Below are 26,115 nucleotides of genomic sequence, written 5' to 3' on the forward strand. Positions count from 1 at the left end.
GGTGACTACCAAGACTTACCTCCTTAATTGTATAGTAACAAAGTGTAGATTAAATTTTCTTATATCTAAAGAAGTGGATTTTCCTGGAGAATTCTGTGGTCTATGTGGTATTCTGCCCGGGTGCCCGTGCAGTTCCACCAGCAGAGGCTGGGCCACGGGCTCATCCTCTCCTGCCCCGGGGCCCGGCCTGAGCACGCGGTGGCCTGGGACAAGGACCGCCAGCCCCTGTACCACACCCAGTACCTGAAGGGCACGAACAGATCCATGCGGGTGTTCATTGACCACGGCCACCAGCTGCACATCCGCTTCGCCCAGCTGAGTGACCGTGGTACCTACTACTGCTGGCGGCAGGGCGCACAGGTGGCGGGCATCCGGCTGGCCGTGACATCCCGGGGGCGCTACCCACCCTCGCTCTCGGACCCCGAGACCCGCTCTGCCCTGCAGCTCGCCTTGCTCGGCTACCTGCTCATCATGGTCGTCTTTATCAGTGTCCACCTCTGTCGCTGCTGCTGCTGCTTACTCCGCAGTTGTCTGGACCTTGACCCCTAGCCCCGGCCTGGGCGGGTGGGTGCCAAGGGCGGGACGTGTGGTGAGGACGCGGGCAGCCCTGTTAGTCACCGCCCTCTCCCCAGGTTCAGGGTCTGTGGGCTGATGTGGGATCAAGGCGAGGCAGGATGTATCCGGGCGAGCACGCCCAGTGTCTCGCTCGGGCGGGAGAAGGGGAATAAACGAATACTGTCCAGTGCCTGTGCCATCGATGGTGCCTTTGGGGACTGCTGGGGCCCAAAGTCACAGGAGGAGGCAAGGCAGCCCCAGCTTCTAACAGCATCCCCTGGGAACAGCAGGTAGAAACAGCAGGTGTGGGGATGAAGGTCGCAGGGACAGGGACCCTGAGGGACTGTGAGAGAGCTGAGATCCAGGGCTCGGGCGGAGCCGCACAGGTGGGGTGTGAGGTGCTGAGATCTGACCAGGCTCGGCCTGCCGCCCCCACCCCTAGAAACAGACGAGAGACCTAGAAACAGACGAGAGAGAGGTCTTTTATTTCTCCTGGGCAGGTGAGGGGCGGCGGCAGCAGCCAGGAGGGGGAGGCAGCCAAGGTGCAGTGAAGGGAGGAGGGCCGTGAAGGCCCCGTGTCTTCACCCTGCATGTGCCTCAACTTCCCTCCATGAAGCAGGGCGCAGCTGGAATCCCGGCAGGGAAAAGGGTGCAGGAGGAAGAGGCCAGGAGGGGCAGGCAATGGAGGCCCTTCCCGCCAAGCAGAGTCATGGGCTCAAGACTCGGTGGCTGGAGGAGCGGGGTGGGGAGGGCCAGCGTGCACTGGGACCGCAGCCCCTGCTCGGTTCACATCAGGTGGGTCATGGGTCGCTTCTGGACTTCCCCAAATGACCCACGGGGTCCCTGACCACCTCCCCCCCACGCCCCCTCTGCAGGTGGGGCGTCCTCTGGGCTTGGCCTCTCTGAACCCGCTCCACCCTCTCCGTCCCTCTGCACGTGACTGTACTCCCAGTGCTCCCGCATCCCACCCCTACCTGGAGCTCAGGGCCTGCCAGGCCATGGCTCTGTCCCATGGGTGGCAGCACTATTCACTGCTTCCGGGTGGCCAGGGCCATCCCAGCAGGGCAGGTGTCCACCTTTTCTGGGGACGCCCCTCCCTGCAGCTCCCCTTTCCCCTCTAGCTGTAGCTCCAGCGACAGTTGCTATAACAACAGGATGTGACTTGCTGTGTCCCTGCCCGCCCACTTCTAACCAGGCCGCTGGCCTTTCCTCCTGACTGCTCCGTGGGAAGAACGCCTGTTAGTTTGAAGAGCCGGGTGCTGGGTGCTGGGTGCCATGCAGACCTAGTGTGGCAGTGACAAGCTGACGTGGGGCAGGAGGGTGGGGTGGCCGGCCACCAGGCTTAGCTGTGGAGGGCGTCTGTGCTCCTCACCGCTCGCCTCACATGGCGTCCTTGTGCTCCTGTTTGGATTCCTTAATGACCTGCAGGGACACAGAGGTGCGCACGCGCCCCTGAGGGGCTTGAGCAGGCTCTGGTCCCCAGCCAGCCCTGGTCAGCACCCAGTGACACTCACTGCCGATGCAGGAAGAGCTGCTGCCTCATTGGGATAGGAGCACCAGGCACCCTCTCCCCAGTTCCTTGGGTAGACAGAGCCCAGCTCTACAGCCTCAGAGCTTGGAGTCAACCCTGCCAACTTTGTAATTGCCCTTCCCTCTGCTAGGCTGGCGCTGGGCACCTGCGTCCGTGGGTGAGGGGAGACGCCCAGCCCCGCAGCAGGGCTGGGAAGGGAGTGGGGCCGGGACCTTCTCACCTCCCCATCACGCATCTCCACTGCCTTGACCACGATGTCCCTCTTGAGGTGTCCTTCCGACACAGACGTGGTGTCCAAGCTGGTCTCTGCGGGTGGAGCGGAGGTCTCTTTGGGCTCTCAGGACACCCGGCAGCTGCTCCGGCACCTGTCTCTCCTGCTGCCGCCCAGCCCGGTGCAAGGCCGTGCTGCCCAGTGAGGGGGCGTGGCCCCTTCCACCGCTCCTGTACCCAGCCCTGGCACCTGGCTTCCTGACAGCCCAGTGCACAGGCCAGAGCAGTGGGCAGGAGCTTCTCCCGCATGCCCACTCACAGCCCCACAGATGGCAGTGCCCTCTGGTCTAGGGGAGTGAGGGGCAATGAGCTCTCAGCCACTGTGCTCAGCACGCATAGGCTCCTCCCTGTGCCCCTGCCCTATCCCGTCTGGACCTGGTGATCCATGGTGACCAGTGTGGCAGCGTCACCCCTCCTGGCCAGCCACCTGACCTAGTACTGAGCTAGGGGTCCTGGCTTGTGGGCATCTATTCCTGAATATCCCAGCCCCAAGGACAGCGAATGTTTTTCTTATCTAAGTGCCATTTGAGGGCCACAGAACAATAAACGTAGCCCCCACCCCACCTTGAGAGGAAGATACTACATGTCACTATCACCGATGTCAGCTAAGGGCAGGAACAGGAAGCTTTGTTCCTGTGAGAGCCGCAGCCGCAACCCACCACTGAGGGCCGGGGCTGAGCACCGGCACCTTGGGGGCAGACAGGTCCAGCGGGCACCGCTGACCCGGGGTGGCTGGGCTCCCTGTGACACAGGAGGAGAGGCCAGGCTGGCGCTCGCTCCTGGCCCCTGGGCCCCTCATCTGGGCACCCATCAAGCACCACGTGATCAGTCCTTTGAGGTGACGCTGCAGTTGTGCCGGCTGGGTTGTGGCTGGTCACCAAGGCCCCTGGGAATTGTGGCTCTGTTCTGGTCCTCTAGGGGACACTTGGGAGGGGACTGGGGGACCAGGAGGATGGCCACGAGGCCCACTTCTCTCCGGCTGCAAGGGGCAGCTAACCGAGAGCCGGCGGCTCTGTCTATACCCTGCGGGGCCTGCACAGGAACAACTTGAATCGTGAGCCTTTTCAGGTATCTGGTGACTTTGTGGACCTCCCCTTCCGTGGCGCCTTTGCCTCCTGTAGCAACAAGCAGTTAAGAAACAGAAACACAAACCATCTGGGGTTGGGCTCACCTTTCGGGGTTGGGCTCCCACCCTGCCCGGTGGTGGAGCAGCTGGGAGTCCCCGTAGGGCTGGGAGGTGCTGAGGCTGGGGCTCCTGCCGGGTCTGAGGTCCCCAGCGCAGCCTGGCCTCAGCCCCAACAGAAACTGGGCAAGATGGACCTCACCCCCCACCCAGGGCCACCACTGACCTCGGATCTGCAGGTTGGAGAAGGCCTGCACTGGAATGGTGATGCTGGAAGACATAGTACCCAGTGAGTGGCCACCTGAGTCACCCAGGCCTGGCCCTGGGCTCCCAGCTTCCGAGCTGCAGAGCTGTAGGCTCGGGAGGCACAGCGCAGCCAGGGGGAGAGCGCGACACCAGGTGGGCTGGACTTACCGGTTCTCCTCTCCCTCCAGCAGCTTCCGGTAGGTGGCGATCTCGATGTCCAGGGCCAGCTTGACATCGAGCAGCTCCTGGTACTCCTGCAGGTGCCGGGCCATCTCGTCCTTGAGGCCCCGGCCATCCTCCTGCAGCCGGGCCAGCACCTCCTGGTAGGTGGACACCTCTCGTGCATGGCGCTCCTCCTGCTCACGCATCTGCCGCTCTAGGGACTCATTCTGTGGGCGATGGAGCCCGTGGTCCTCAGGGGCCTCCCCGTGGCCAGGGGTGGCTTGTCCCCTGCCCCACCCCAGCCCGCCAGGCTCACCGTGCCCCGCAGGGACTCCAGGTCACAGGTCAGGGCCTGCAGCTGGCGCCGGTAGTCATTGGCCTCGTGCTTGGCCTGGCGCAGCAGCTCGGCGTTGCGGGCAGCGGCGTCCGTGAGGTCGGCGAACTGGACAGGGAGGGTGAGACAGGAAGTCTCCGTCCCCTCAGCCTAACAGGCCCCGTGTTCCCCAGTGCCAGGCCAGGCCCCCTGAAGCCCCTCGCTCTCACCCCATGGCTGCCAGCCCTGCCCAGCTCCAGTGCCCCCACCTTCCCCCTGCCCATGAGGTCCCTGTGACGCTGGATTTGGGCCAAGCTGTGACTCCGTGGTCAGGTGCCCCTCTGTCCCTGACACATGGGAAACGTTGCATGGAGAACCCGAGCTCTCACCGAGAGAGGTGGGGCTAGAAACCCTTCAGAAGCCATGTGACGCTGAGCAAGTTACTTTACCTCTCTGGGCTTCAGTTCTTTTCTGACTAGAGTAAGGAGTCACAGCGAGATAGTGACCCAAGGCGCCGGGCGAGGCCATGCCCAGTGAGGCCCGCTGATAGCAGCAGGGCGGTGAGGACAAAGAGCACTCTGGGAGTCCTAGCGCCGGTGGCCCCTGGGAAGCTGTCCCCTTCTGTGGAGGACTCCCAGAGCCGCTGTGTACCTTGGAGCGGTACCACTGCTCGGCCTCCTGCATGTTGCTGGAGGCCAGGGCCTCGTACTGCGTGCGGATCTCTCTCAGGGCCGCCGTGAGGTCGGGCTTGGCCACGTCCATCTCCACGTGGACCTGCTGCCTCGCCAGCTGCTCCTGCAGCTCCTGCAGCTCCTGGCCAGGGAGGGAGAAGGCGTGGGGCCTTGGGACGTGGGCACAGCAGTGGCCCAGCATCCACTGCCTTCTGCCTGGTATGGCCAAGGGACAGGGCGTGGGGTGCATCGTCCTCTAGGCTGGACAGGAGGGTGCAGGTGCTGGACACGCACCTGTGACCTCATGAGCTGTGACTGTCCCTGGGCCCCAGATGTCCTGGATCTGAGCCAGGCCTCGGCAGGATTTTTCATGTTTATGAGTGGCTTTTGTCATGATGGAGGAAATGGAGCCAGAGCCGCTGATGGCGGGAGGTGACCTCGCGTCCTTCGGGCTCTCTGGGCCTTGGCCCTGTCCGTGAGAGGAGCAGAAGGGCCCCTTCCCGCCGGCTGGTGTGCGGGGCAAGGCAGCCTCACGGCCTGTGCTTCTCCACAAAGGGGTGGGGTCGGGCTGCTGGACGCACCTGTCCCACCCTTTCTCTCCTAGTCTCTCCTGTCTCTGAGCCTCTCTGTGCCTCTCTGTGCCTCTGAGGAGTCTCTCCCTGTCTCTGGCTCTCTTCCCGAGCCTCTCGGTCTCTTGGTCTCTGGCTCTCTCTATCTCTGGGTCTGTCGTCTGTCTCTGGCTCTCTGTCCGTCCTTCCTTCCCCATGGCGCTCCCTCCACTGTCACAGCCTCACCTCCTCATGGACCTTCCTCAGGAACCGGATCTCCTCCTCCAGGGACTCAATTTTCCTCTCCAGGTCCAGACGGGTCAGGGTGGCATTGCTGGCCTCCTGGGGTAGGAAGGTTGCTGCTGTGCTGACCCCAGCCTAGGCCTCTCTGTATCGCGGGGGCTGCCCAGGACCCCGCTCCTACCTGTCTGCAGCTGGCCAGGCTGTTCTCGGCCTCCAGCCTCAGGGCAGCTTCATCCTGGAGCCTGGGCAGGCGGATGTCTGTGGGTCCAGGCTTTTCCGAGGACCCCGTCCCCACCCATTCCCAGGCCCAGGGAGGGAGAGGGGGAGAATCTCAGAGCCCAGGGGAGTGGGTGAGGATTTGCCTCAGCTCCTGGGCTGGGCACCCCCTGTGCAGCCAGGCCCTGGGGTCTCCTGGATCCGGGTGACCACAGGGTGGGTCCGAATTCCACCTCTGCCTCCCAGCCATGCAGACCAGTTTGGCTGGAGGAGGGTCAGAGGCTGTGTCCAGACACCCAGCTCTGCACCTAGCCTTCCTGCCTGCTCCTTGGGGACCCTGCTTTCTCCACTGCCGCCCCGGTTTAGGGGAAGGGACCCCAGCCCAGTCACCATGCCCAGGGGTCCACACAGCCAGGAGGGGCTGGCCTGGGTGGGGTCTGACAGCTCCTGGCCCCGCTCCCTCGTCCTCACTTCTGCCGCAGGGTGCCCAGGTCCTGGGCCAGGGTGTCACGCTCCACCTCGAGCCGGGCACTGCTCGCCATGAGCTGGTCCAGCCGCAGCCGCAGCTCCCGAAGCTCGGCCTGGTAGACACCGGCCAGCCGGCTGGGCTCTGCAGCCCACAGCTGGTTCATCTCAGCAGCCAGGGCCTTGTTCTGCTGCTCCAGGAAGCGGACCTTTTCGATGTAGCTGGCAAATCGGTCATTGAGCTCCATCATCTGGGCCCGCTCGCTGGCCCGTGTCTGCTTGAAACCTGCGTTGAGAGCCCCAGCCTGCAAGAAGTCCAGCCGGGCTGGGAGCGGAGGGGACACCCAGGCCAGGCCAGGGCGGGGGCTGGACCCCAGGCGGCGCATGGGCCCCAGGCCCCCAACCACTGCCTCTGAGGAGGAGACATAGGAGCGGCGAGCAGAGGACACGAGTCTGCGCTCCATGCTGCTGGCCCTCTGGCTCTGGCTGCCAGGGCTTTATGGAGGCTGGGCCAGGCTGACAGTGCCCAGGCTGCCCAGCAACGCCCCTGGCATGGCCCACGGGCTGGGCCGGGGCCAGGCCCATGGGGTCGCTGTGCCCAGAGGCAGGGCTTCCCGTACACGAGCCCTGGCCTGGCAGGATTCTGGCTCTGGACTGGGACCAGGCACAGGGAGACCCTCCCAAGAAACTGTGTCCCTAGAGGTCTGGATGGCCTCGGACCTGCCTTTTTTTGCTTTGCTGTACTGGAGATTGAACCCAGAGGTGCTCTATCATTGAGCTGCATCCCCATCCCTTTCCAAATCTTTATTTCGAGACAGGTTGTAAGTTGCCAAGGCTGGCCTCAGATTTGCTATCCTCCTGCCTCAGCCTGCCAAGTAGTTGGGATTGTGGGTGTGTGGCCCTGCGGCCGGCCCCACCCAGGGCTCCCCCAACTTAGTGCCCCTCCAGTGCCGCAGAGGCAGAGTCTGGAGAGGGACGCTCATGTTCCTGGTGTCCTGCTGAGCCCAGAGCATGCCTGCCTCCCTTTCTTGCTCTTCCCCCCTTCTCTGGGGTTCTGTGCTGGGCCCGGACTGCCAGAGGATGAACCCAGGTCCCTGGATGCCCCAGTAGGGTGAGGGGCAGCTTCTCCTTCCTCCTGCCGGCTCCCTGCACACCAAACCAGGACCCGACATAGAGTGGTTATGTTGAACGGGTAGTGCTGGTGGGATCGTTCCTGTGGCACCATCTCCCCGGCCACCCCTCCCTCTCCTGCTCCTGGACATGAGGGGCAGGGGCAGGGTGGTGTCTGGGGACCCAGAGCCGCTGTTCAGTCCAGCAGAAGTGCGAGGTAAGGGGGTGCAGGTGGCCCTGCCCCCCGGGGAGCCCTCAGGTCCCACCCAGCGCTTCAGCCGCCTGTGCCCTGGGGATTCTGAGAGCATAGCCCTGCGCGCGTGCACACCCTGCCCTTCCCTGCTGAATGGGGCCTGGTGCCTCAGTCAGGCATCCCAGGGCCAGGGCAGCCCCGGGGGCAGCACCACTTTTATCCCAGGACCCTGTGACTGTGAGGCGCTCCATGTCCTTCCCGGAATGAGTCCAAGGGAGGCCGGGGCTGTGGGAAGCAGGCTGTGTGCCCACCCGGGCCATTGTCTGTGTCAGGCCAATCACTGGCCAGTGCCAGGGGAGCTGTGGGCCCGGCCCAGCGTTGCCAGGCTCAGCGATGGCCAGTGCCTGTGGAGCTCACCCAGCCGCTCCCACCCCAGCCTGGTGAGGCAGCAGGGCAGCCTCAGCCTTAGGAAGAACAGGGGCCTGGGGGGGGGAGCAAGAGAGCAAGGGCACAGGCTGACAGGGGAGGGCCCAGCCCAAGCGGCTCCGTCCCTTGTCCATCCCCCGACTCACCCACACTTCACATGGTCTCCCCGACTCATAGCTACTATTTTATTACATTGTAACAACAACAAAAATAATACAGATAAGCAATACAAAAGAATTTAATTATCCATAATTTTGCCACTTGGAGATAAACACTACCAGATTTTTTCCTAAATGTATAAAATACTTTTTTCAAAATAAGCTCATGCTGTAGAAATTATTTTGCAATTTGCTTTTCTGACTCAACAATCTGCTGTGAACATCTTTCCACATCGGTATATATTTATCTGTGCCGTCCCTGTCACAGCTGCCTGGTTTCCACTGGATGCGTCCCTGTCACCAGGCCCGTGGTGGGGTGGTGGCCCATCTTCTGCTGTCCCCCAGGTGACACAGCTGCTGGGAGTGGTGGAGCAGTGGCCCCGGCCTCCAGCTTGCCTGTGCCCCTGCTGCTGTCCCCACGCTGGAACTGCCAGCCAGCTGAGGCCCAGGCCTGGACACTACAGCTGTGCTGCTGGATGGGCGCAGACACCAAGCGTGGCCCACTTCCCCCAGGGGTGGAGCATGGTGACTTCTGTGTCCCATCGGAATCTGCCAGGTGGCCCCTGGTTAGCGGTCAGACCCAGCCCACCCAGCCTCAGCCTGCACAGGCATGGTGCCTGCCCACTCCGGCCCAGCGGTGGCTCCCTCTGCTCCCCACCCCTCACCCAGTGCCTGGCACAGATGCTGGCGAGCAAGTTGGGGAGATGAAGAGGCTTCTGTCCAAAGCGGCCACTTTGGCCTGCACCCGCAGCCCTCCCCGAAGGAGGGACTGAGCCCCACGGTCACTAGATGGCAGAGCGGAGCTGAGAAAGCACGGCAGGGCGGGCGGCTTTCTTTCCTTTCCCTCCCTCCCTACTGGGCATTGACACAGCAGCACGGAGGGCATCCCCAGCCCTTGTCATAATTTTATTTCAAGACAGGGTCTTGCTAAGTCGCCCAGGCAGCCCAGGTGTCTGTCCCAGGTTTTGTGTGCTGCCCGTGAGCACTCCCTGCACTGACTTCATGGACTCCTCTGGCACCGTCTTCCGGAGGAGAGCACAGTCCTGGCTCTTCAGCGGCTGTGACTTCATGGGTGACTTCAGGGCCTCCTGTCTCCATCTCTGTCAGGGATGCCCACCTCTACAATAGCTGTGGAAACAACACAGCGGGTGCCTGTGTTTATTTTCTGGTGCCGGGGACAGAACCCAAGGTTTCCTGTGTGCCAGGGAAATGGTCATCACTGAGCTGCATCTTGACATCTCCTTTTTGGGGGGTTACTGGGGATCCGGCCCTTGGCTTGCCAGGCAGGCTTTGGAACTGAGCCCAGTCCCTGGGTTTTTTGTTGTTTGAGACAGGGTCTCACTATGTAGTTGAGACTACCCTGGAACTCGCTACTTAGCCCAAGCTGGGCTCAAACTCAAGCGATACTCCTGCCTCAGCCTCCCAAGTGTTGGGACTACAAGGATGAGCCACCACGCCCGGCATAGCATCTTCTTTCTCTGGTCTTGCTAGGTTGCCCAGGCTTATGGACTGGGGACCTTTTTGCTGCAGCCTCCTGGTGACTGGGATGACAGGGTGTCACCACGGCTGCCGTCACAGCTTTTGTACACCTTCCCTGTGCTCCATTCACGTCCATAACCCTGAAGCGGCGTTGGTCTGCGGAAGGGACTGGCAGAGTCACCAGGACAGAGGGGCAGTGGCTGGTGACAAGGTGGGATTGGCATCTCTGTCCCCATCCTGGACACAGGCCTTCAAGAGGCTCCCACTGCCGTCCTGCGGGCTGGAGACACCACCTCCTTCCTGTGCCCCCTGCATGTAGGGGTCACCTCATCCCTTTCCTGAGCATGGGGCCGCTGTGCAGGGTTAAGCTCGGCCTTTCTCCCTGAGCCCAGCTGGTCAGTCGCTTCCCTTGCTCTGCTCTCTGCTTGTCCACCATTCTGGGAGGGGACAGTGAGACGGGCCAACAAGACAGCTGGCGGTGACCGGTTTCCAGCTTGTCCTCAGCACGGGCCGGGGGTCCTGGGGGAGACTAGGAAACCACCATAGCCCCCAGGCCCGGGGTCCCCCAGGCCCTCATCCCTGCCTAAGGGCACCACCACCCGGATGCTGGCTGGGAACATCACCAGCACAACCGCTAGCAAGTCTGCTCCTGGGGAACATGGGGAAGGACCCCAGCCCAGGGGCCGCCTCTCCCTCAACAGCAGTCAGTGCTCTTGGAGGGTTTGGCTCCTTTCATGAAGGGCCAGGTCCCGCCCCTGCCTGCGTGAAGGGGCTGTTTTGTTCTGCTCACAGCTCCCAGGACCAAGCTGGTTCTACAAACAGCAGATTTGACTCCAAGATGGGCCTAGGTGAGGTTGGGGCATGTGGGGAGCTAGGGTGGGGCCTGAGGAGACATCTGAGCCCCAGGGACGGTGTCAGGCCAGCTGGACACTGTGCCAGGGGTGTTGATCACCACCTCAGGGTGACTGTCCAACCCACAGGCTCCTGACAGGTCAGCGAACCCCGCAGCTCCTGCCAAGCTCAGGCTGTGGGCCCGCAGATGCCTGCAGCTGGCTAACCCTCAGGTTGAGGGTGTCACTGGCCGGCGCAGAGGATGTGCAGTTCATAGGTCACCTGAGACTGTGGGCTGCACCACGGAGCCACAGATGTCTAGAGTGAGCCACACCAGGAGCGTGCTTGTTGGGGTGACCTCTGTGCCCCTACCTTGAACCCCGCATGCGCCCTGCCTGCTGCCTCTGTGCCTGGTGCGCTGACGGCCAAGGGAGGTTTTGGGGCCCCAGAAGTTAGTCTGCATCCTGCCCAGGCTAGCAGGCGCTGGGGTCGGGGCTGCAGATATGAAGCTGCCCCGGGCACAGCCTTGCAGGGGAAGCAATAGCAGGATGAATGCAGGGGCTCCTGCTGCTTCCGAAGGCAGGGACCACCTCGCTGCCTCTCCCTGGAGCCCGTCTTCCTTATTCACCTCTTCCAGCAGGGAAGCTCTGTGGCAGTTCTGGCCGGGGTGGTGCTGCCCTTACTCCTCTGATGTGGTCAGGACCAAGCAGACACAGTCGGCGGGGAGCTGCTCCCCAAACGGCTTGGTTGCCCACCCGAGACTGGCCCTGTGCTAAATGCCCTTAACATGTTTGTGCTCAGAAGCAAATCAACACAGGCTCCCGTAATCCTGTTCAGTTAACCTGTTCAGCCAGCGCTGCCTTTGCAGAGAGGGGAGCTGTGTGGACCCCGCGATCCCACATCCAGCTGGGGCCTGAGGGTGGGTGGCCGGATCGGGGAGGCCACACTCACAGTCCCTTGAGGTCTAAGGGTGGAGGTGTCGCTCCCTGTGTAGGTACCAAAGGTTTATTAATCACTGTGGGAAAGATACACCTGTGTCCACTTGTGTGCACGTTCTATGTACAGACGGGAGATCGGAGTACAACCCGTGTTCACCGGCATTTACACCCAGGAGGCACGAAGCTGACCCTGCACACAGACGATGGCCCTCCTCCGTGGAGGGAAGCCGGGCTGAGGACGCCCTGTTGGGTCACCAGGAGCCATGCCAGGCCCCCAGCACCTGCTCCCCACTGCAGCATCCGGGGTGGACTCAGATGGGCACGGCAGACAGCACCCTTCAAAACTGCCCACACTGACATGCCAGGATGTGCTGGGAGGCTGAGCGCCACCTGCTAGGGAAGAGGGTGGTAGTGGAATCATCAGGAGTGGGGTGGCAAGGACGGGTGCTGACACCAAGTGCCAGGCTGGGTGGCAGCAAGGGGGTCAGGACACCCGGGTGATGCGGACTCCAGCCCTCGGCGGCTTCTCCTGGGTCTTCAGCCTCGAGGGTGGCTCTGTGGGCCGTGGCAGGGAGGGGAAGAGAGGAGGGAGGTGTGAGGCTCTGTCCTCGGCCCCCTAGGGCCCTCTCCAGTCTTCGGTGTCCCCTCTCACTTTCGGCCCCCTCCCGCTCCTCTCCCCTGGGTGGTCACCTGGGATGGCGAGGGGCCCTGCTGGCCTCTTCAAGGAGCTGCTGGGCAGGCGGGCAATGCGGCTGCGGCCCCGGGGGACAGAGGAACTACAGGAGGCAGGGAGGTCACAGCCATGCCCAGGACTGGGGGCACATGGGCTCGAGGTAGAGAAGAGGGGACAGTACTGGTGCTGGTTTGCCGAGTGCTAAATGCGCCCCTTCACCTCCAGGAGGTGACAGCAGCAACAGGTAAGGACCCAGCCCTGCCCCAGACCTCACAGCTTTGCTGGGGACCAGACTCATCCCCACACCCACTGACCCTCAAGCACCTTCCCTGCCTCACAGCCTGGGCCTCACCTCACTGGGTGCCTCTTCTTGCAGGCTGAGGTCCTGGGCAGGGAGGATGCAGGCTTGGGGCCCTGCTCAGTGAACAGGAACTCTGGTCTACTGGGGAGAGGGTGAGGGAAGCCAATCAGGAGCGCAGACACGGCGACAGTCCCTCCACCCCTTCCTGGCAAAAGGCAGCTCTGCTCGCGGTGCCCTCGGCGGGCTGACAGCTGAGAGACAAGGCGATCTGGAGGACACCAGTCACCAATCTGTGGGCGCCTGGGCACCGGAGTTCAGACCACCCTGGACTCTACCTGCCCTGCTCCACACTGGCTACTGAAAGCTGCTGGGGGCCATGGCCAGCTCGGGGTGTGGTGGGCACTGTGACTGCTTGCAGCCAGGCCAGGCCACCACTCACTGTTGGCCTTGGACTGTCTTGAGCTGGCTGCTGCCCCTCCCTGGCCAAGGTGGAGGCACCAGTGCCTTCTCAGGATGCTGTCCCTGTCCTTGATGCACCTGGGACAGAGCTGCTGGGCCTGGGCCCTGCTGAGGATCATATGGGCTTGGGCTGTGCATCCCGGGTCACAAGCTGGGTCCCCTGATGCCTGCGTAAGGAGGCGGAGTGGACCGGGAGGCTAGGCACTTGGGCCTGGGCAGTGCAGCCTAGATGGTGCTGTAGCTGGTAACAGCCATCCAGCTCCAGGAGTCCAGCACCCTCCCCTCCTGTCCCTTACCTACCCTGGCCCTGGGCATGAGACCCACCTGGGGACGCAGGGCTGGCCAGGCCCGTACTGTCCCTGGAAGCTGAGTGAGGGGAGCTCCTCAGAGAGGTCAAAGGTGGCATTGAGGTCGCGGGTGGGCAGGCCCAGGGATGGGGAACAGTTCTGCAGGGCCGAAGGGCCCAGGGGCGCCCGGCGTTTGATGATGGTGGCTGGGCAGAGGCGAGGGGAGTGGCAGGTCAGGGAGGCCTGGGCCGCCGAGGGGGTGCAGGGCTTAGGCAGCAGCCCCTGCCTCGGGCAGGGCAGAGAGGACTGGCGCTGGCGCTTGGTCTTCTGCCTCGGGGCCAGGGGACCATCGGACTCGATGGGGCTCGGTCTCCTCTTCTTCTTTGTAGGCTCTCGGGGCGCAGGGGCTGGGATGCTGTCGGGCCCCATGGGGAGGCCCAGGGTGTGTGTGAGGCCACTCTGTCGCCTTGCCATGGTCCGGGTCACAGGGCCAAGGTAGTCTGGAGACCCTGGCAGAGGGGAGGGAGAGGCGTAGACACTGGGGAGCCAGATGCCAGGCTGGAGGAAGCCCCCACCCGTGTGCCAGACTCCCACCCAACGCTGGAGGCCTGGATGCTGCTCAGAGGTGAGCAGGGCGGCACTCACGGGGCTCTGAGTACAGCTCCTGAGACGGAGGGGCCACTCCGGCCGGGCCTAGCATGCTGCAGCTCTTGGCCCCGGAATCGGCATCTGCTTCCTGCACCAGCTGCTGCAGGGTCTCCAGTTCTGCAGTCAGGTCAGGGGTGAGCAGGCCAGTGACCTGGAGCAGCGCATACTGCTGCTGGGCCAGGCGCAGCACCCGCAGGGCCAGCCTGGGATAGGACTTCCGTCACTCCGGGTGGCCGAGTCTTCACCCGACCCGGCCCCAGCTCCCTCCTCCTGGCCCCAGACCTGCTGGGCCCCGCCTGCCTTGACAAGAGCCAAATCCCAGCTCTGCCACACACTAGCTGTGACCCTAGGGGCAATGCAAGGTTCAGGTCAAGATCCCAGCTCAAACTGGGTGTGTGGGCAAACACCTGTCTTTTCAGCACCCTGGGAGGCTAAGGCAGGAGGATTCTGAGTTTGAGCCCAGCCTAGGTAACTTAGTCAGTAAATTGGGGGTGGGGGGGGCACCAGGGATCAAACTCCAGACCTTGCGCTTGTGAAGCAGGCAACAGAACCACTGAGCTAAATCCCCAGCCCAATGAGTGAATTTTAAAAAAAGAGCGAAGGATGACACTCAGTGAAAAGCTCTTGCGTTTAATCCCCAGTATAAAAAGGAAAAAGCAAGGACCAGGGATTTAGCTCAGTGGTGCCACCACCTGCCTCGCAAGTGCAAGGTCCTGAGTTCAATCCCAGCACCAAAAAAGGAAAAAACAACAAAAAAAGAAGTGTTCAATAGGTTTATAACACGTATGGGAGACAGAACGACTGTTTTGTTTCCTTCCTGTCAGACCTCAGCATGAGATTCCATATGAAGAGAGGACTTCGCAACTCGAAAAACCCCTGAAAAACCACTGAAACGTAAGATCTCAAATCTGCTCAGGGACCAGGGAGTCCAAGATTCTGAAGTTGAAAAGAAACTATTTTTGGCCGGGTGTGGTGGCGCACACCTGTAATCCCAGCAGTCAGGAGGCTGAGGCAGGAGGACTGCTGTGAGTTCGAGACCAGCCTGGGCTACATAGTGAGTTCCAGGTCAGTCTCAACTACATAGTGAGACCCTGTCTCAAAAAAACCAAAAAACCAAAAAACAAACAAACAAACAAAAAGAATCTATTTTTGATGTGGCTGTTAGTATCGCCAAGTATGGAGATGCTCTGGAAAGTTCTGGAATGTTCTGCAGCCCCTGGCTCTCAGGTTCCCCTGTCATCTCCAGGAAAGAGAAGAAGGGGATGCGATCCCACATCAGGACCAACCACAGGCAGAATGGAAATGGGGCCGTGGGTCCTCTCCGCTTGTGACAGGGACCTGGACAGCATTGAGTGTCCGCAGGGGGAGCTGGTGCTCAGGGTGGGCAGGGCTCACACCCTGTCCTGCCCCTGGGCTCGCGGGTGCAGAACATAATGAGCGCTGATTATTCAGGCCACAGCGTTTCTGCTGAGTCGGGAACAGGCACTCTTGACAAGAAATAAAATTAAACCAGCCTTCTGTCCAGAAGCTTTAAATACACTGCCTGGTGCGCGGCAGCCCAGGAGGAGGCCCGGCACAGCCTGGAGCAGGCGGGACCGGGAGGGGAGCACAGCCCAGCCTGCCCCCAACACAGTGCTGCAGCGGTGCGGACACTGCCGCACAGGTGGGGGACCACGGGCGACTGAGAAGGACCTGGTGGAAGGCAGGAGAGGAATATACCAGGCAGGGACTGATAATGACCAGGAAGCAGTGTCTGCAACACCTCAACCCCAGCTCCCACCGCGACCCAGCAGCAGTGAGAAGACACTCACCACCCAGTCTGGTCCCCGTGAGGCTTGGGCCCTGAGGCTGGCGAGGGTGGCAGGATCAGACCAGGCATCCTGGAATCTGAGCATCTGGGGCTCAGCTCTGGCACCTGGGCTGGAACCTGAGGAGGAGGAAGGAGGAGGTTTAGGTGGCAGAGGCAGGACGACCTACTGAGCAGCCAGACCCATACACACAGAAGGCAGAGGCAGGCGCTGGGGAGCGAGGGAGGACGTCTGCTTCTTCTAGAGCCGCAGGCCGTTCTCCAGGCCTACCTTGGCAGGGCCTCCATCCTGGCTGCGTCCGGGCCGTGCCTGGTCTGCAGAGCTCCTTTCCAGGGCCTGCTCCTGGGCCTCTATCTCTGGGCTCTGGTCCTGTTGGGTTCCAGTCCCTGGGGGGAGCCTTGGGGTGCAGGGCTGGCTGGGGGTGCCGAGCAGTGAGAGGGAGCTGGGGAGGTGGAGGGGATGAGCTGGAGATAGGATGTGGGGGGAGGGGTTTCTGGATCCTGGGCGGCAGAGCCCACAGCATTCATGACCAAGGGCAGTGGCCAAGGGTTTGAGGAGACACTGAACCACACCTGGGAGGCTGAAGCAGGAGGATCACAAGTTCAAGCCCGACCTGGGCAAGTTAGTGACTTAGTTGACACCCTGTCTCAGATAAGAAATGAAGAGGGGGCTGGGCGTGGTGGCACACACTCCTGTCATCCCAGCACTTGGGAGGCTGAGGCAGGAGGATCACTGCAAGTTCGAGACCAGCCTGGGCTACACAGTGAGTTCCTGGTCAGTCTCAACTACGTAGTGAGACCCTGTCTCAAAAAAAACCAAACCAAAACAAAACAAAGAAACGAAGAGGGATGGGGCTGTAGCTCAGTGCAAAGGCCCAATGCCATTAAGGAAAGGAAAGCGCAGTGACACCCACGTGGCGAGCGAGTTCACCTCTTCTCAGCCGGTGGTCTGGGGACCCTTTCCTCATGGCACACAGTGCCTCCAGGCGGGGCCTGGCTCCCCACTCCAGCCCGCGGCAGGACTCACCAACTCGGGGCCTGCGCTGTCACCTCATACTCCTGCAGCTTTTTCCTCAGGGCGGCCACCTGCAACAGCAGCAGCCCAGACCCAGCCAGTGAGCGGGAGGACGGCGCACAGGCCCCGCTGGCACCCGGCCCAGTGAGCGGCCACTCACCTCAGCCCGCAGCTGCTGACAGACGCTGACGTAGTGGCTGATGTGACAGTCCAGGGTGACCACGTTGCTCTTCAGCTGCGAGGGGCAGGGGCCAGCAGTGTCTACTGGGAGCCCTGACCCTGGCAGGATACAGGGGCCAGGCTTCCAGAAAGGAGGAGGACCCACACCCAGGCTGTCATCAGGGAGCCGCGTGGGTGCTCACGTGGCTTTGATGAAAATGTCCTGCTGCCTCAAGCAAGCCTGAACCCTGCGGTAGCTACTGGCCATGCTGCGACACCCCTGCAGGCCTCCCTCTTGGAGACCTCCTGCCTCTGCCCACCGAGTCTTCCCAAAGGCAGGAAAATGTTGCTCCTATCACAAAGATCCTCCCGAAGAGGGGCTCTCGCTGCGTCTTGCCTCTCCCTGGGGACACTGAGGCGCTGTCTTGGCCCTGTCCCTGGCCTTCCGGGCTGTGGCCCTGCCCAGACCACCACGCCCAGCTGCTACACACCGTAAGCCGGATTTCCTTGGCCCGGTCGGCGTACTTGAGGGTGTTGTAGGTGTCCTCGTAGGCCAGGTCTGCGGGGCTGATGTTGGCGATCATCACGGTGCGGCAGTTGCCCCCAAGGGAGTCCTTTAGCAGGCGGGTCAGCTTGCTGTCCCGGTAGGGCACGTGTGCCCTGCGACCCTGGGTGGAGCAGGGGCCAGGCTGGCAGACAGGGCCCAGGCTTGGGGCCAGCCATGGGTTCGGGTGCTTGTCCAGTCCCAAGCCAGGGCAGGTGGGGTCCGGTGTGCACCTCACCTTGGCGTCGGCCAGGGCGTTGAGGACGCTGATGAGGGCCAGCAGGGAGCGATTGATGTTGGCCCCCTCGCGCAGCCGCTCGCCCCGGGCGTGGGTGCTGGATGCCCGCTCAGAGCCTGCCAGGTCGATTAGGCTCATCTTGGCCACCCGCAGGGTCTGCACTGGTCCCGGCACGAGGTTCTGCTGCCTCACGAAGACCTGGGCAGGTGGTGGGGTGAGGGCGGGCAGTAGATGGGGCCAGGGGCACCTGTTCCTGGGTTCACCTAGCCCTGCTCACTTGGAAGATGGCGTGGGAGCGGGAGGATGTGGCGTTGGCATCAGTGGGGTGCTGGGTGCGGCTACGGTTCCCCTGGCTCAGCATCTCCAGCAGCTGCTTGGCTGAGGCAGGCTACGGGGGACAGACAGGGGCCAGCTGGTCAGGCCACTGCCACCCCGCCGGGCTCCCCGCTGCCGGCCCTGCCCTGCACCTGGTGGAAGGACAGGCCCTGCACCACCACGCCCTTGGTGGAGTCCTCGCAGATCTTCAGCGGCCCCTTGGGCTCCAGCAGGTCGTGGATCTGTTCATTGTAGACCTGGGGAGAGGCAGGAACGGCCTTGGGGGGTGCCCGGTACCGACTGGGTACAGGCTGGGGCTTTGCCTGCCTGGGCCCGGGGTCAGGAGTGGGGAGGGCAGGTCCCCACCGCACAGTCCCACCCTGTCCTGCCCCATCTCAGCCTCACCTCCAGGTAGCTGACGGACACCTCGAATCTATTCTCCTCCTGAAGGGCCTCCAGACGCCGATAGAGCTCCATGGTGGTCAGGTACATGATGCCGGGGTCCCCATCCTGGCCCAGCATGGTGTGTGTCTTCCCAGCACCGGTGGCCCCGTAGGCAAACACTAGAGAGCACAGGTAGAGGGTGGCAGTGGGCCTTTGCTCCTGCACTGTGCACGTCCTGTGCCCACTGCTGCTGCTGCCCGGCCTGTGCCAGCCCTTGCGCCTCCATCCCAGGCACCGCCCCACGCCCTTCCTCTTGGGGAGCATCGTCCCCAAGGCTCCTCCTCTCTCTCACCCGAGCAGTTGTAGCCCTGCAGGAAGCTGTCCAGGATGCCGCGGGTGGTGTGCTGGAACACATCCTGCTGCGTGGCCCCCTCCGCGAACACTCGGTCAAAGACAAACGTCAGGTCTTTGCCCTTCTTCTTCGGGCCGTCGTGGGTGCCGCCCCACTGGAGGGCAGGGAGGCCCCTGGCAGGCTCCTCGGGGTCGAATACCAGTACCTGGTCATCCACCACCTGCACCACAGGCGGCCGCTGGCTCTCCAGCTCCCGAGGGGTGGGAGGCCGCACCCGCACCACCACCCGGACCACGCTGTCCCCAGCCGCTGTCACCATGGCAAAGCCTGCAGGAATGGGACGGAGAGAAGGTCCGAGGTCTGCTCTGCCCCCTCCAACGGGGCTGAGTGTGGGCACCAGCACCCCGCTTGAGACCGGCACATCCTGTTCAGACGCCTCTCTCGGCCCGGTCCTGGGCTGTACCCTGTCCCTCTGAACGGGGTCTGCTGTCCTGCCAAGGCCACCCCAGCCCCTCCCACATTCCCTAGCCCCTGACTGCTGGAGCCCTGCAGGGGTGGGGATGGCCCTAGCAGCATCTGTCCAGCCTGCCTACTGTCCAGAGCTGCCTGACCGGGACTGGTCATGCTTTTTCTTTGCTCCAGTGCTGGAAAGCAGCTCCCCCAAAAAGCGGCACTGGGATTACAGCTGGAAAGGCAGTCAATTTACATATTTATTGTATTACATTAACCCTTCTAGGCAAGAACTCAACTCTTGCCTATTGGTTCAGATATTTTTTATGTCCCTCAAGATTTTATAGTTTTCTATCTTTTCAAGTATTTTTCCTAATTGTCCTTTTAATGTAATTCCCAAGTATTTTATGGATTTATTTGCTTTTATAAATGGAACACCTTCCCTGTCTCCCTCTCTGGCTGCTACCTGCTGGGGCGGAGAAGCGCGTCTGCATTTTAGGTATGTACTGTGTATCCACCACTCTAACTGCTCCTTCACTCCTTTTTTTTAGTTTTGTTTTTGTTTTTTGAGACAGGGTCTCACTATGTAGTTGAGACTGACCTGGAACTCACTATGTAACCCAGGCTGGTCTCGAACTCACAGCCATCCTCCTGCCTCAGCCTCTTGAGGGCTGGGATTACAGACATGCAGCCACCATGCCTGGCTACAATTCCAATTTTTTAAAGTTAGGGTTTCTTTGCTTTCTAAGTATACAATTATATATTAGAAAAGAGGAAAATGTTTACTTACCTTTTCATATATCTATATGTAAAAATACATCTATATATGTGTTCTTTGCTGCTGTTGCAGTACCAGGGATTGAAGCCAGGGTCTGCATACTGAGCTACATGCCCAGGCCTTTAAAACATTTTTGGAGACAGTCTCACTAAACTGCCAAAAGCTTGAACTTGTGATCCGCCTGCCTCAGCCTTCTAGAGTGCTGGGATGATAGGTATATGCCACCATGCCTGGTTTTATTCATATTCATATCAATTCTCTTGTGTCTAACACATTACAGTTTCTAGAACTCCTAAAACAATGTTAAAAAATAATGAAAATGGGGATGCTGATTTGTTTCTGATATTACAGGAAATGCTTCAGCACTTCACTATTGAGAAATTAGTTTGAAAGCTGGGAGTGGTAGCACATGCTGGTAATCCCAGCTTTTAGAAGGCTGAGACAGGAGGATTGAGAATTGGAGACCAGCCCGGGCTAGGTAGTGATTTTGAGGCTGGTTTGGATTGCATAGCGCGACACCCTGTCTCCGAAAAAAATAAGAAAGGAATAAATTAGTTTGAGACAAATACTCTTTATCATATCAGTAATTTATATTTTTATTTTATATAGTTGTTGTTAGGAAAGTGCAGAATTTTATCTCAATACTCTTTGAGCAGCTCCTGATGTTTACGGTCTCTTTTCCTGAGGGTACATCACTGGATATTATTCCTGGTATTAAACCAACCATGCATTCCTGGGAAAAACCCTACCTTGGAATAGGGAAGCTTTTTTTTTTTTGGTACTGGGATTGAACTCAGTTCCTTGGCGCTTGCAAGGCAGGCAGCGGAGCCACTGAGCTAAATCCCTGGCCCTGGAAACTTTTGATAATTAAACAGTCAAATATGTCTGGTTCTTATGTCATATTTGACATCCCTTTGTCAAGGTAATAAATGCTTTTATTATTTCTGCCTAATACCTTTTCATCTTACATTTAGGTTTTTACAGAGATGAATTTTTAAAAAATGACGTGAGCTTTCCCAACATTTTCTTTTCAATCAGAAGTGACTATCTGGAGATCGCTCGTGGAAGAGGGCACTCCTGCAACATGCAGGGCTGCGGGAGGCAGCTGGTCCTCACACACAGTGGGTCTCTGTCCCTGGGCCCTGTGTCCTGTGCCTCCCAGCTTCTACACGGCATCACCAAGTGCTCTTTCCTGGCTACTCCTGGTCATCCTTGTCTTCCTTTCTGATTTTAGAGTCCGCTTGAGAGCTCTATGAAAAATCCCGCTAAGAGTTTAATTTGGATTATCCTGAATTTATGGGTTAATATATAGACTCCGCATCTCTACAGCATAATGTCTTCCCACGGAGGGCTGCATTTCCCGATTACGCACAACTTTATAATCTTCAGTAAAACTCTAATTTTCCTCACAGGAGCCTCGTATATTTCTCAGTGGGTTTATTACTCATTATTGCACAGTCTTTGTTACACTATGAACAGGCTCCTGTTAAAGTTACATTTTCAGGTTAGTTCTCTTTTTGCCAGGATACGGGAAAGCTTGAGATTTCTGCTGCGGACCTGGTGAGGCTGTGGGGCCACACCTCCTCATCAGTGCAAATGGATTGTGATCGATTCTCTCAGCCAGATTATAACACAGCTACTCCCCACTGTCAGCTCTTCCTTATCTACTTGCCCACCCTCTGCTGCCCACTAAGGGTAGAGGAACAAGGGCAGAATTTTATCAACCGCTTTTGGCCCTTGGTGAAATGAACACTTTGCATTTCTCCTTTAATCGGTTTATGTAGAGGGTGACAAATTTCCCTGGGTTGACCCTGTAATAATTCCAAAAGCTCCCTCCCTCCCTCTTCCCTGTGGTCCCCAGACTTCTTCCCCTGCCTCTTCTTCCTCATTTGAGCCTCCTTCAGAAGAGGGGAGGTGTCACAGATGCCCTGGGAGACGTTAGCCCAACTCCAGGGATCGCTCAACAGGGGTGAGAAGCGGGGGCTGCTCCTGGGCTAAGAACGGACAAATACTTTCCCAGGAAAGCCTGCGTCCTGCCTTGGGTCACAAACTCCAAGGTCATCCAAAGAAAAGTGGGCTTTCTACCCAATACTCCAACAAATGGCTCAGGTTCTCCTTGGGAAAGGAGCCAGAATCGAGCGAATTGAAATTCTTGCCCTCTCACCCCTAAACTTAACTCCTGCACACCACGAGGGGGAAACATCACCCAACAATGTTGCTTGTACGTCTGAATACTCGGGGGTGTCTTTGTTTGTTTGTTTTTGGTACTGGGGATTGAACTTGGGTCCTTGCGTTCTCAAGGCAGGTGGCAGAACCACTGAGCCAAATCCCTGGCCCTGAATACTTTTTTTGTCCTGGCACTCAGACTCACAACAGACTGGCAGGCGCTCACTCCAGCAGGGACCCCCAATACCTTCTCCCTCCACCCCCACTGCAGTCCCGCAGGACAGGCTGCATGAGAGACACAGAGGGCTAACAACTTGGCCCAGGTCCCACTGCCAGTGAAGTCTGACAGGGTGGGTAGTTGTTGTAAGGGCCTCCAATGGCCCCTGTTGGTGTGACACTCAGAATCCCTTCCACGGCGCCGGCCGCAGGGGTGCTGCTAACACTTGCATATGTGCGTGCTGGACCTAATTTTCAACCCTTCTGTTCTCACCCCCAGAAGACCCCGCATTCCTGCCTGGACCTACACTGTCTGGCCTCCCCCATCCCAGCCCCAGCGGCACCAGAGCCACAGAGCAGCCTAACATTCTAAGCAGGAAATTAAAAAGGGCATGGCAGAGGAGCCGCCTAACCTTTACAGCTCCCTCCTCCCTGCTCCTAAGGGACGGGGAGGCAGCCTGTTTGTCTAATGAGATGATCCCCTTCTTCCGAGCCAGCACTGGGGCCACGGGGTCAGGATGCTGGTGACACAGGCACAGGCACCAGGTCCTAGTCTCTGCTCTGCCTGCCTTGGAGGGAGGTTTTGTATCAACGTCAAGGAGAGAACAGCTACTGATCCGCTCCCGCCTCAGGGGATGGGAGATTAATGAGAGAACGTTTGTCAAGTTTGCTTTGATCCTCACTTGGAAAGAGCATTTCAGCCAAAAGTACAAGGGAGATGATTCTTTAATAAGATCTTAAGGGTTCTCAGCCAGCTGCAGTCCTGTCCTAGCTCTAACCATGAGCCGCTCATTAAAACCCAGAGGCGAGAGCCCTGCCCAGCTCCCTCCGCTGTGGTCAGAGTGGCCTCTTCTGCCCATCCTGGAGGGAAGAGGCCCAACAAACAACAGGTCCTTGAGGCCCAGAGGGATTTCTAAGGACTTGGGGGGCCCCCAGCAACTTCAGGAGCTGGGAAGGGCAGGGAAGGGACCTGGCCCTGGGTGGTACTGCTGTTGCAAGGGTGACAGCCCCTTCACCTGCTTCTTGTCCTCAGGGCCAGGACAGCAGGACCCTGCTGCACAGTCTGTCCACGGGGCACCTGGGCCCAGCATGCAGCCAAGGGTGCTTAACATTTGTTCTTCCAATGAATCAGGGCCAGGGAGGAGTCTGAATCCAAGAGTGGAAGAGTAACTACCCATCAGCAAACCCTCACCCAGTGCTGTAAGTGCCCAACACCGTACTAAGTGCTTCACAAATGGTGTTTAGCAGCAACCTGCTGATACGGGCCCTGAATAATTATTACATCTCTAGTCTTCAAAGGTAAAGAGACAAAGGAAGGAACTCACACAGGCAGGTGGTGAGAAAGCAAGGCCTCGACTTGACCAGCTCCATCACCAGAGGTGCCACTGTGTCCCCAGTCCCCAGATGTCCAGTCTTCCGCTCACCTTGGCCCACACCACGCCCCCTCCCAGGCATGGTGGTGCAGAGGAGGACCTGCATTCTTTGGTTTGGTTGGTTTTTTTTTTCCTCAGGACCTTGCACTTACCAGGCGGGCGCTGGTACCACTGAGCTACATCCCCAGCCCTTTTATTTTTTACTTTGAGACAGGGTTTAAATTGCCCAGGCTGGCCTTGAAGTTGCTATCCTCCTGCCTCAGCCTCCACAGTCCTTGGGATTACAAGTGTGTCATCACATCTGGCCACTAATAGATTTTCTAATGTTTAACCATTCTTGCATTCTTGGGATAAACTTCACATGGTTATAACATCATTTTATATATTACTGATTTCTGATTGCTAATTTTTTTGTTATTGTTGTTGTTTTGTTTTGAGACAGGGACTCACTATGTAGAGACTGACCTGGAACCCACTATGTAGCCCAGGCTGGTCTCGAACTCACAGCGATCCTCCTGCCTCAGCCTCCCGAGGGCTGGGATCACAGGTGTGCACCATGACGCCCAGCTCCCTGATTGCTAATATTAAGATCTTTCTTACAACTACATTTATAAAAGACATTGACTTATAATTTTCTTTGTCTCATTTCTGGACTCATAAGACTGAAGTGCTTTGAGAAAGGTCTGTAAGCACAAGGACCCGAGTTCGATCCCTGGTACCAAAAAAAAAAAAAAACAAAGAAAGAAAGAAAGGTCTGTAAAATAGAACTGTTTTTTCTAATTGCCATTAGCTTCTGGTGGAGCTTTTTAATGTGTATGAAGGTAGCTTAGCTTATTTGTTCATTTATTGTGGTGCTAAGGATTGAACCCAGGGCTTCACACGTGTGAAGAAAGTGCTCTACCGCTGAGCTGTATCCCCAACCCTTAAGGTAGATTTTATTTACTTACTTACTTATTTTTCCCTGGTACTTGGGATGAAACTCAGAACCTTGTGCTTTCAAGGCAGGCATGGCACCACTGAGCTAAATCCCCAGCCCTCCTGTTGTTTTTTTGAAACAAGGTCTCACTATGTTGCTCAGGCTGACCTCAAATTTGTGATCCTTTTTGTTTCAGCCTCCCATCTGGCTTAATTATCTTTTTTTGTGTGTGTAACGGAGATCGAACTCAGGACCTTGAGTTGCAAGGCAGGTGCAGTGCCACTGAGCTAAATCCCAGTCACTTAATTATCTTTTAATTATAATTATGATGTCCTATTTGGCTGGCTGAGTTAAGTATGTGTGTGTATGTGTGTGTGTGTGTGTGTGTTTTGGTTTTTTGACATAGTGTCTCACTATGTAGTTGAGAGGACCTGGAACTCACTATGTAGCCCAGGCTGGTCTCGAACTCACAGCAATTCTCCTGCCTCAGCCTCCCAAGTGCTGGGATGACAGGCGTGTGCCACCATGTCCACCAAGTTAAGTATATTTTTAAAAAATTTCCACATGTAGATTTCTTTTCCATTTGTACTTATAACTTAATTGTGGAAAAATAATGTGGTTTGTACAATACTCTGGTAATTGCTTAAATTGCTTTGGTTACAAAGACAAACTGGACAAATATCTCTCTGAGACAGTGAGATTCAGTAACAGGCAGAGAAGGACTGAATGTACGACCTTGTTGAGCACGGGATATGGTGATAGGAGGAGAAGAAACAGAATTGGAAGACTGGAAAAAGCAGAGCACTGAGTCTCATTCAGGAAATGTGGGTGATCTCTGACTGGGCTGACTTCTCCGTGCCTCCCTTTCCAATACTGTCAGTTGTGAATCTTAGCCTCTAACCCATAAAGCTACTGTGACAACTAAATGAGTTTGTTCCAATCCAGCCCCAGGTCCCCTGGCTCAATATTAGCCACTCTTTTGTTTTGTTTTGTTTGAGAATGGGTCTCACTATGTAGCCCAGGCTGGCCTGGAACCCTTGGCAATCCCCTGCCTCAGCCTCCCTAGTGTGTGGAGCACCCAGAGTATTATGACATACATTGCCCCGCATTGGTAGAGCAAGGAACACCATAAAACCGAAGTCCTTAGGATTTATCTTTCACTGTCATTTCACTGCGCTCAAGGCTCAGGGCCAAGAAGAGAATCCTGACAGTAAGAGGCCAGGTTTTCTGTCATACAGATGTTTTCATACCCTTCTGCATTCAAGTGTTCCGGAGCAGCCCAGTAACTAAGTCAGAGCCCCTGGCCCACACGGGGCCAGTCATGGCCCGCGGGATGTGCCAAAAGGGAGAGGGCTCAGCTGCTGATTCTCCCAGTCTCCTCCCCTGCCGTGCAGCAGTAGCTGGTCTCCGGCCTAGTGCCCAGGAGGTCCCGGGTCCTCCAGCCCGGGGCCCAGCAGGACCTTCCACAGCGGCCGCGCACGGACCTCGGCCTAAGGTTAGGGCGCGCCCGGCTCCCTCCCCAACCCGGGCCCTAAACCAGCCAGGGCTCGGGTCCG

General features: G+C 58.6%; 3 protein-coding genes across 9 annotated transcripts in view; 1 reads left to right on the forward strand and 2 right to left on the reverse strand.

Annotated features, from left to right (window-relative positions):
- Fam187a (family with sequence similarity 187 member A) overlaps window positions 1-733 on the forward strand; it is a 1,720-nt gene extending 987 nt beyond the window's left edge. The window contains 2 exon segments of the mRNA XM_019210500.2: window positions 2-65; window positions 68-733. Of these exon segments, the coding sequence (XP_019066045.1) occupies window positions 2-65; window positions 68-549 (546 nt within the window). The 3' untranslated portion in view covers window positions 550-733.
- On the reverse strand, window positions 719-6,835 carry Gfap (glial fibrillary acidic protein). Of its 3 annotated transcripts, none has more exons than XM_010642922.2 (10): window positions 6,350-6,835; window positions 5,844-5,904; window positions 5,666-5,761; window positions 4,852-5,013; window positions 4,204-4,329; window positions 3,894-4,114; window positions 3,706-3,749; window positions 3,379-3,471; window positions 2,307-2,392; window positions 719-1,977 (listed from the first exon to the last, which is right to left on the reverse strand). In XM_010642922.2, exons 1-10 carry the CDS (start codon window positions 6,805-6,807, stop codon window positions 1,936-1,938), a joined length of 1,389 nt encoding a protein of 462 aa, XP_010641224.1. In that variant the 5' UTR covers window positions 6,808-6,835; the 3' UTR covers window positions 719-1,935. The 3 variants fall into 3 exon arrangements, with proteins under 3 accessions (XP_010641224.1, XP_010641225.1, XP_010641226.1); XM_010642923.2 differs by having other exon boundaries at window positions 3,354-3,471; XM_010642924.2 differs by lacking the exon at window positions 3,379-3,471.
- A 4,058-nt stretch (window positions 6,836-10,893) lies between these two features.
- Kif18b (kinesin family member 18B) lies at window positions 10,894-19,351 on the reverse strand. Of its 5 annotated transcripts, XM_010642919.2 has the most exons (15): window positions 18,661-19,351; window positions 18,330-18,487; window positions 18,077-18,181; window positions 17,887-17,997; window positions 17,610-17,807; window positions 17,319-17,495; window positions 16,829-16,903; window positions 16,681-16,739; window positions 15,925-16,234; window positions 15,658-15,773; window positions 13,844-14,049; window positions 13,236-13,707; window positions 12,504-12,593; window positions 12,169-12,254; window positions 10,894-12,033 (listed from the first exon to the last, which is right to left on the reverse strand). In XM_010642919.2, the coding sequence occupies exons 1-15, from the start codon at window positions 18,977-18,979 to the stop codon at window positions 11,963-11,965; spliced, it is 2,553 nt and encodes an 850-aa protein (XP_010641221.1). In that variant the 5' UTR covers window positions 18,980-19,351; the 3' UTR covers window positions 10,894-11,962. The 5 variants fall into 5 exon arrangements, with proteins under 5 accessions (XP_010641221.1, XP_033618975.1, XP_010641222.1 ...); XM_033763084.1 differs by having other exon boundaries at window positions 15,925-16,069; window positions 17,319-17,807; XM_010642920.2 differs by having other exon boundaries at window positions 15,925-16,096; window positions 17,319-17,807.
- Window positions 19,352-26,115: the final 6,764 nt, after the last annotated feature.

This window comes from Fukomys damarensis, unplaced genomic scaffold (genome assembly GCF_012274545.1).
Source record: "Fukomys damarensis isolate Sample0158 unplaced genomic scaffold, DMR_v1.0_HiC HiC_scaffold_13, whole genome shotgun sequence".
Lineage (NCBI taxonomy): Eukaryota > Metazoa > Chordata > Mammalia > Rodentia > Bathyergidae > Fukomys > Fukomys damarensis.